Below are 9,937 nucleotides of genomic sequence, written 5' to 3' on the forward strand. Positions count from 1 at the left end.
TACCTGTTGAAAAGAATGCTACCTTATCATTTGACCTCTTGAAAAACACTCAAGTAAATGTAATATATTCAATTACTATATATCCAATTACCACCTAAAAATTTTCTCCTTTATGAATTTAAGTATCTACACAGTTTCACCCAAATATTTTCAAAATATAGTTCCAAATAGTCATGTTCAGAAATAATATTTTTTTTAACCTAACACTGAAAAGGATGAGAAATTATTATAGATAGAGCAATATTTCAAATTTTCTCCACAGAACATCAGAAACATAAAACCAAATAACACAATGTTCTTAAAGACTTAATTTGATATATAGCCCTCAGGCAGAACTGATTGTCTCAGAATGTGTGTTTAAACTCAAGGTGCTTTTGTTTTGGATGGGATTTATCCACGACCCTACAGGTTTCTGGTCACATTTTATTTCAACAATAATTGGACTGAACACTACTCCAAAAGATTAAAGGCAAACATATCAGATTCAATCTAAAATGAAGTGGCAAAATTGCTGGAAATTCTTCTTCATTCTTTGTCTTTTTTCATATCTTGAACCTTTTGTACATCTTGAACCCAAACCAGAATCATATCAAAATGAAAATACAGAATGAAAATGCTGGAAGTACAAATTTTACTTGCAGATGGATTTAAATTCCCACAGTTTATAACTCAGACAAGGAAGCACACACACCCACATGCAAAACAAAAATACTTCTTCCTAAGAAGACACAGGCAGTAAAACCATAATTATGTTTCTTGTGGATCTTAATATCCTAATTCTGTGCATCAGAAAAGTCAATTTTCAGGAAAATCAGTTGCCTGAGCCCACTCGCAAGGAATGGCAAAGAAACAGTATTAGCAGGATGCTGAAATCTAAGACTAACATTTGGCATTTCCCATTCCTGAACAGTTCAGTAAGGAATCTGGTGTCAGGTGACACACTGAGCCATCATACCCTGACAGTCACTGTGTGATTGGCGGAGGGGCGCAGGTGAGGCAGACGGGCCCCACACGTCGGCATCCTCCTCATCTCCTCGATCGGTGTCCCAAACCACTTCTTGTTACTTGGAAGAGGAGGTGGCACATATTTAGGAATCTTCCTTCCTGGCCTCTGGGGTTTGAATTCGCACTTTTCTTTCCTGCTGTCAAAATAAAATGCGTTGAAACATTTTATTTCCACTGAAAAAACCTGGTAGGCAAACACACAAACTTCCACCCCAGGGTTACAATCACAACAGAGTCACTTTATTTGCCAGCCTTTGCTCTGGCCCCAGGATAAAGCTCTATCTGGGGAAAACTCCCACCACCAACAACCTCCTCCTCCCCAGCACAGACAACTACATGATGTCTACCAAAACACTCTTCTCTACAGGCTGCAAACACCTTCACAGAACTGCAGTGGGTTATCAAGGCAGGGTATTCCTCTGCAGAGCCATCCTTCCCAACAGCATCTCTTTATCCATGGACAGGAGGCAGACTCAGTGGTCTGCATCTGTCAGGATACCTTCTACAGCCTTTTCCAAAATGTTAGAAAACAAATGTGTGCATGCACAAATGCACATATTCCTTCCTCAAAGTGAAAATTAAAAAAAGAAAAAAGCAAACAAATTCCTTTCGCACCCTTTCTCGCTGGGGTTGTATTTCTCATGTCAGGCATATAATACTTGCAATGGAAGTAGACATTTTAAAGGAATCAAAAAAACCACTTGCAACATTCAAATATATGCAAGAGCAGATGAACTAATCGTCTTAAACAGTCAAAGGTATTGGCATGGATCTGAGATGTTTTGGGGAAGAAAAATCTGAACCTGCTGTATGTTTGACATAACACACTGAGTCCTGGCCCCTGTGCACAACCCTGGCACAGCACTACTGATGTCTGAAACCTGCTTCATACACTATTGCTTCTTCCCCTGCAAGTTAAGACCTGCACCAGTCTTATCTGCTGTAGACCTGGTCTAACAAAAACCTTTAGTAGTAAACTTTTAGGATTTTCTAATCACCCTCTTAAGCACTATAAGCAATACCACTATTTTTCCTGGCACTGAGGTTTATAACCTTCATATTATCTTGTTTAGGGCCCAGAAGGAAAAAATCATCTCTTTATAGCCTCATGCTCTACCTTACTATTATTCTGTAAAGCACTGACAGAACTCCCATCTATCCACACAAAAAAACCCAAACTTTTGCATGAGTTTCCCTTCTCAAACATCAATTTATTCTAACACACAATGCTCTAGCACTGAAAAATACAAGCCTCAACCTCTGCTGCTTTGCTCAACAGCAATAAATTAGTGAAAAGAGAACTCCCTAAAGCCATTATTTTAAACTTGAAAACCCCCCTTTCCAGACCTTTTTTAGAAAAAATGGATGAAGAATTTGCTAAGAACCACCTTTCTTTTTGTTTCACATGCTCGGTCTATTCTTAAGATTTCTCAAATGCAAGCTCCTGCCACCCATTAGCCACCCTCTGTCAGCCTCTTTTCCATTTCCTTGAAAAGTTCCTTGTCCTGCTCCTCACATCCAGAAACTATGTCCCAGTAAAGACCTGCGAAACTACTTCCTTGCCCTTCAGGACTTGAGTCTAGTGACGTAATTGCATGTTAGACCAACACACACAGCCCTTTTGTTTCTGCTCACTTCTTAGCTGCTAATTCACTTTCTCAGCTCCCACTGGTATCTAAGCTCTTCAGAGCAGAGATTATCCTTTTGTCCTTACACAACACCTGGAGTTCAGTCCTGTGTCATGCTCACGGCTTCTATGTCCATTGCTGTAGTGTGTAACCATGGGTCCTTCTCTCTAACAAATTATGGATAAAGCCAAACAAAACAAACAAAAAAAGAAACAGATCTCTACAACTGCTTTCAAACGTGAAGTTTTTCATATCTATTTCAATCAAAGCATCAATAGCACTGATGGTTCAACAAAGTAAGATTCACTGTTTTCGACAGGTAAAACTAATAAAACTGAAAAAATATCAGTTTCTTCAATTATTTTGAATTAAATACTGAATGCTAAAGATACTCCATAAAGCACTCCTGTATCACCATTCATTTCCAAGCATTAAAAATCCCATGGTTTAAATCACTACTTTGATAAAGAAAATCAACTTCCTACAGTATCTTAATCCCCAATTTTAACAGATCTCAAATGATTTTAAAAATTTCACTGGACAAACATCTCCTTTAAAGGCACAAGCAGTCCTATTAAAAATAAGTTCAATCTTATATCAGAGTTGTCTTTTTGTCTTAAACTATATTTTGCAAAACTCTTTATATAATCCAGTCTCCAAAGTTCTGTGGCCAAACAGGAAATTTTCAAGCATGAAAATAACAGATGGAGCAGACAGATGGAACACTACCTTTTCTCCTCAACTTTAGGTATCCTCATGAAGTGAGAGGTGATTTTGGAGTCTCTCTTCACACTCTGTTTTGCACCTTTGAATTCTGACGATGGAGCAGGAGAGATTCCAGGTGGCTTTGTATGCAGACCATCCTCCTTAACCGAATTATCTGTTTCCTCAAAGCTTCCACAGACCTTGGCAGAAAAACGTGACTTTCTAGACTCCAATTCAGCATCCCCATATTGAATTCTGAAAGATCTGTTTATGGATTTTGACATATTATTGTCCTCTCGCTCATCCAGAAATGGACTTGTTTCTTCATCAGCCTCTGACCCATGGCAGCTATTTTTGGAATTATCTACATCCATTGGTGACTCTGGTTCACTCTCTTTCTCAAAAGCAGGTGAGTCCCCTGAACTGCTCTGACATTTGCTCAGTTTCCCAGGACCTCCAAGATCAGGTATACAGGCATCACAACCAGCATCTGAAAGTGGACTTTCTGGAATTACATCTCCTTCCTCTTGTTCACCCATTAAACAGACAGAATTGCAACTCTTCGGCTTCTGTGAATTGCACGAAGCCACCTGTCCGTCTGCGTCACTGTCTTTGGAAGGAGGGTTTGTATTTCCTGTTTTCAAAGACTGGCCTGATGACAACTTCCTCTGAGTCCAACTCTCACTGCTTTCCTCACAGCCTCTCTGGGCCTGCTGGCCAGTTTTGTGCATCTGGTCAATGTTGGCATTTTTAAAGAGGTCTCCAGACTGCGGCCCCTTCACAGGATCTGTATCCAAGGCTGTGTCTTTGTCCTCAGCCTCCCAGCTACACGTGTTGCCCGTCTGAAGCAAATTTACAGGCTTTGCACCAACTTCCACAGACATTTTTGTGTAATTTTGCTGACAAGTGCTCTCTAGCTTTTTCACATCATGCTCACAAAAGTTCTCTTTTTTAATGGAAGTCATCTTGGGATTTACTTCAGTATTGTTATTAATTTTGCTGTGTGAGCTGCGGAAGAGAAGTCAGGAAATTCAATGTCTGATTTCCAAATGAAATTTCTGTAAGTATTTTTTTTAAGGAACAATGATAACCAAACAATAGAAAGTACAGATTTTTACTCATTCTACTCTGTAAGTGAGCACTACCAGGATCAACAACTTTTATTGCACTGAGGAATGTAGCTCACTAGCAACCTATTTCCTTTTAAAGGCTCCAAAAGATGATGAATCAGTTGCTTACCTTAGGAATCTAGTCGTTATCCTTATTTGCATACCTAAACAGTATGAGGCTGCTACCCTCATACTGTTACAGCTAAATAGGTAAATATTTAGCTATTTTCTCCAGATGAAAAAACATTAGAAGTCATGATAAAGTCCTCCAAAACTTTCATTTTTATCTGTTAATACAGTGAGCAAGGAAATCAGTGGGTTTAGGGCCTTTCCCTCAGAGCTACAAATTCATCTTTTAGAAGAGCAGGGCACAGCAGTCCAAAGTCCCAAAAAACATCCAATTACTCCCTTACTTTTATTAACAGCCCATGACTCTTCAAAAAAAAAAAAAATCGCCATACAAAGGCACAAGTGTAAAACATATTTAGAACTGATAATAAATTTAAAAGATACATTACATCAGTTATTTTTTAGGAGAAAAATAACCTGATTTGTCCTTGTGTAAGACAGTGCAGGATAGAAATGTGTCCTAATGGTTACACAGAGAAATGAACTGAGCTTTGTATGAGCAGATGAAACTTTTCAAGAAGACATAGGAAAGTCATTTCACATTTATGTACTAATTTGTGTGTCCATGTATTGATAAAGAAAATTACTCAGATGGCACATGAATATTGAAAAACCCCTGATTAGTCTTGGTGAATACACTGCTCTGAACAGTATCTTCTCCTGAATGTATTGTTACAACTCTGTATATTACCAATGCAAACCAAACTCTGTGTCTGGTCATTGCCCAGCTTCCCATCTACAGTAAAAAAGAAAATATGCAATTATCACACAATCCTAAATTCAGCAACAGAACATATCAGTAGATTCCTGAAGGCATTAATTCTCTCCATGAATGATAACAGACCTCTTCTAAAAGACCACTCAGGACTAGGACAGAGCATTCACACATCTACCACTCCAGAACATAAAAGAAAAAAGGGGGCTTGAAGCAACAGATGACAGCTTGGAAAGGATTTTAGAGGGGTTTATGTTATGATAATTTAATTTCCCATGTATGCATTTGTTCCTGAAAATTTTGATGAACAGAAATGAAACTTATGTTACTGGTGCCATCTGAATGACTCTTTAAAGGTACTGACAACATGTGTTGCCAACTTGAGATATCAAATCTAACACAAGGACAGAGTTTAAATTAAAATTGTGACGTTAATTGCAACAGAAAGGCATATGAAATGTTTACATGAATAATCTGCTGCTTAAAACTGAGTAGGCTGTAATTTGTTAGCAGGGATGGAGGAACACTATTCTAAAGGGAATTAAAAAAAATAATTAATTTCCTCCTTAAGCATCCTTTTAACATCCCTGATTTACTGCAACCTGTGAGTCTCTAATTAGCTCTGCATACTTCTGTATTAATCATTAGGATGAGTCTTCCCAGCTATTTTAGCACTGATACAGATTTCAATTTGTATTTATTAGGAAAAACTCAATGAAAAATAAACCAGCACATTTACTGGCAACTATAGAAAAATATTATCTGATATTGCTCTGCACCAGACAGTTAAACTCTTTGGAGTTTAATTTTAACACTGCCTTGCAATCATTGCTCTGGACAGCACATTAGCAAAAAATACCAAACTTTACCTCAAGCCATTCAGCAGCAAAACTTTTGGAACATCTTCCATAAAATAACCTGAATGCACATTTGAGCACCTGTAAATTCTGGCTGAAACTAAATCAAGTTGCCCACGTTTAAACTACAATCACAGTCCAATGAGACAAAGCAAAATGTAAAATAACAACAAAACTGTGAGTTGACCACAGGACTATCAGCCAAAATCTGTAACTATTAGTGCCCTATTTTAAACAAAATGAAAGCAGAGCTGTTGACCAAGGACATAGTTTGATATTACAGCTAACTTGATCCAGTGCTGACTGCAACTGGAAGCAAGTCCCGCTTTGCCTCCCCTCGCTGCAGGTTCCCATCTTTTTCTTCGTAGGAACAGCCGTGGTTTTTCACCTAAACTGTGAGATGCTTCAGGAACCTCTGTCAGCAAAAAGTTTGGGTTTGGGGGTTTAGAGGAGAGGGATGGGGGACTAGGTAGATTTTTGTAGTGAAAGTCTTTCAGTCAGTAACTCAAGAGGATGTGCCAAGGTAAGGAAAGCAGCAGAACTGGGGCTGCCTCTACTTATCCAGCTATACTGGCAACCTGCACCTGTACCTCCCCCCAGGCCCACTCACAGAACAGGACTTTTGAACAGCTATGCTGTGCATTTTACCTTTTGGACTCCGTTGTCTTGGGTCTTTTATTCTCCAACCAACTGGTAATTGTCTGCTGTTTGCAAACTGAAAAACCACAGTTCACTGGTTACTACATGGAACACAATAAAACTGCAACATCATTGCATAAGAATAAAGTAACTTGTACTGGATTTGGATAAAACACCTCAATTAAATCCTCATTAGCATCTCTACTGCAGGGAGCATCCAGACACCAGCAGTATTAAATCTGCTGACGCTTTTGTGATGATCTTTATAAACTCCAGGCTTGGTGTGTGGTGGGTTTTATTTTTCATCCAACATCATTCCTTTAATATCATTAAAAGGTTAAGAATATACAGTGAATGTCTAGGAAAAAAAAAAAGGGGGCAATTTGAACTTTCCAGCCCTCATCATTACCTTTAATCACCACCACACGGAGTCCCAAAACCTTCTGCTGAATTTTGGAACAAACAGCCAACATGACATAGCTTAAAAGAAACAAAGAATGAACAACTAGACATCTTAGAGGACTCATCCAAGAACGTTATTTGTATGTACCATACAGGGAAACATAAGGCTTAATATAACCATAGCACACACTAGAAGTGAAGTGCTCTGAAAAGGACTTCTTTTCCCCTCCATTCACAAACAGTTTGAAAAGCTTTTCAATGCTTACTACTCAAAAACAGCAACAAAACAAAGGACAGAATTTTTTCAGATTTACTACCAACAACACAGTTCCAGTCTTATCTGTATATTTTTGCATCTCATACAAGCTTTCAATTGAACTAATTATGCAGAAACCTGGGTGGGGGATTAGTGAGAAAAAACTCAAAGCAGTTATTTCACAACTGGAAATATCTTCATTAGCATAATGAGGGTTTAGTTGTGTTTTGTTTGTTTTATTTAATGGTAATTCTGCAAACGTGGCAACTAGCTTCCATTTCCTTGCTCTCCATTTGCCAAGAGAAAGTACCTACCTGCTACTGCTGACTGGGCAGTGTTTACTCAATGCTTTCAACTGGGTAGGTAACATCTGTAGTGCCCTTATTGTAACAATAGTTTTGCAGAACTTAAAAACCAGTACAGCAGACCTGGCTCTTCTAATTTAACAGTCACTAGGGGCTTTTTCTGCAAAGGGAGGTTGTGTAACTTGTATCAAAGGCAGCTTAGGCCATAGGTAACTTAAGAGACATTGTTTCATAAACACTTTCCCACAGCTGGTTATCAAATATCCTCATCAGAGGATACGAGAATTTCTAGAATGAGAAGTAATCCCCAGAAAATGTTTAAATGGTTTTAGGTTCCTCTATAATGGCACAAATAATAGTGCAAAATTGCCATTATGTGACTGGGTGACCAGGGAGCAATGCCAAGCTGTGTGTAGGTTACAAGCACAAGGATACCTGTGCCATAATCAATGTTCCAACAAATGCTCAGCCTCACCACACTCAGACAAAAATGGACAGATTTTATGAATACTTTTACTTCTAAAGACTCACTAAATTGAAGTCTGTTAGTCATTCTGATTACCAAATTTCACCTTCCTACATTTGAAGTGTTAACCCAAATTAAGGTAAGGGAAAAGCAGCAGCCAGGAAAAAAAAAAACCAGCCTAAAAAGACATGTGAAAACATGGGACAAATAAATCTCTTCAAAGGCAGCTGACTAACTCCCGAGGTATAAACTTGTGTTGAGGAAGAAATACTTATTCACAGCACAATAAAAAGGAATCACGGCAGCAGCATCACAACAAAATGGCTTTGGTCTGAACTTTAACAACTGAGTAACCATGTAAGCCCTACAGCCAATGTAACACACATCACTTTCACACTGCCAGCATCGCTTTTTGCTGCAGAAAAGGTGGTGAAAACACCGGGCAACAAAAAGACAACATAAACTTACTTTCAGGGTAAACAACAGAACCAGACTTTGCTGTAATTTTTAAAGTGGTGTCTAAATTTCTACTCAAGATTCTCCAAATCATTTCCATAAAAGAAACCACTCCCCACAGTCTACCTCTGAGAAAAACAACTTACTTTCCAACTCCATAGGAGTGCACACCTACAATTGCAAACTATTATCTGCTCAAAGTTGCCTCTTAGCTGCTGGTCGCTGGGGTTTAACTCATCAGCTGCAGACAACAGCAAATCTGTTTGGAGTCTTTTTCCCCTTCCCTCCATTCCTCTCTATTCCTGGAAGAGGCACTTTGTCGTGCATTAAAATTTTATTCTGACAGCGTTAGCTCCAAACAAGAAACAAAACTAAGGAAGCCACGTGGGAACTTTTCCGGGCAGCTCTGCGAGGCGGCAGGAGGAGCAGCCACCCCTGCCCGCCCCACGGGGCCAGCAGCGCTCCGGGCCGGCAGCCACAGCCCATGTGGGCTCCTGTCACTGCTCTCGGCTCTCCCTGTGACAGCCCGGCACAATCCCCGCCCAAAGCCATTTTTCCTGCAGCAAGTATTCGCCTTCTCTCCTACAGAACACCCTCCCTTTGGCGGCTCGCACCTCTCTGGGATGGTTTCCGCTGTCAGTGCAAGTTCGCAAAGAGTCGGGCACAAAACCAGGCTAAAGATCCTGCACCCAGCGCCGTCTCCAAGGGAGAGCAGCACGCACTGACCAGCGGGCTCGGCTCCACGGGACACGCCGGGAACCGGAGCGGGAAATAATTCCATTCCGAAGGAAGGGCAGCTCCAGGGAGGCTCCGCGCAGAGACACAGGCGGCCTCGCCGCCGAGGGATGCCCGGGGCAGCAGCGGCTCGCAGGGCTGCCCCGGGCGGCACGGAGGGACCCGCCGGCCCGTCCCCGCACGGCCACACGGAGCGGCACAAAGGGCGGGGGCCACTCGGATCCCGGGGAGCCCCGTCCCGCCGCCCCGGGCCCGCACAAACCAACCTTTGTTCCCCACGGCGGTGGCGGGGCTGCCCGCGGGCCCGTCCTGCCGCTGTCCCTGGGCGCCGCCGGGGCTGCCGGGGCCGAGCCGGGCTCTCTTGAGCGGCGGTTCCCGCCCGCAGCCCGCGCTCATCCTCGGCGGGGCTGCCCTGCCCGCCGGGGCCGGCCGGTACCCGCCCCCCGGGGACGGCGCGTCGCTGCGGTAGCGGCTCGGCCCGTCCGCATCCTCCGCCCCGCACGCCTGGCCGTTCCCGAGGCGCGGCGGGA

At 41.7% G+C, this 9,937-nt stretch overlaps 1 protein-coding gene across 2 annotated transcripts in view; it reads right to left on the bottom strand.

Moving 5' to 3' along the window:
* The window catches only part of PARG (poly(ADP-ribose) glycohydrolase), a 61,474-nt gene extending 51,538 nt beyond the window's left edge, over positions 1–9,936 (bottom strand). The window contains exons 1-4 of one of the 2 annotated variants that reach the window (XM_032695126.1): positions 9,674–9,936; positions 6,797–6,863; positions 3,363–4,346; positions 956–1,142 (exon numbers count right to left, since the gene is read on the bottom strand). In XM_032695126.1, coding sequence (XP_032551017.1) covers positions 956–1,142; positions 3,363–4,346; positions 6,797–6,863; positions 9,674–9,803 — 1,368 coding nt within the window. In that variant the 5' untranslated portion in view covers positions 9,804–9,936. The remainder of the gene's footprint in view (positions 1–955; positions 1,143–3,362; positions 4,347–6,796; positions 6,864–9,673) is intronic. The other variant, XM_032695125.1, reaches the window with a different exon arrangement.
* Between the last annotated feature and the right edge of the window lies 1 nt (position 9,937).

This window comes from Chiroxiphia lanceolata, chromosome 8, assembly GCF_009829145.1.
Source record: "Chiroxiphia lanceolata isolate bChiLan1 chromosome 8, bChiLan1.pri, whole genome shotgun sequence".
In the NCBI taxonomy this organism is placed as follows: domain Eukaryota; kingdom Metazoa; phylum Chordata; class Aves; order Passeriformes; family Pipridae; genus Chiroxiphia; species Chiroxiphia lanceolata.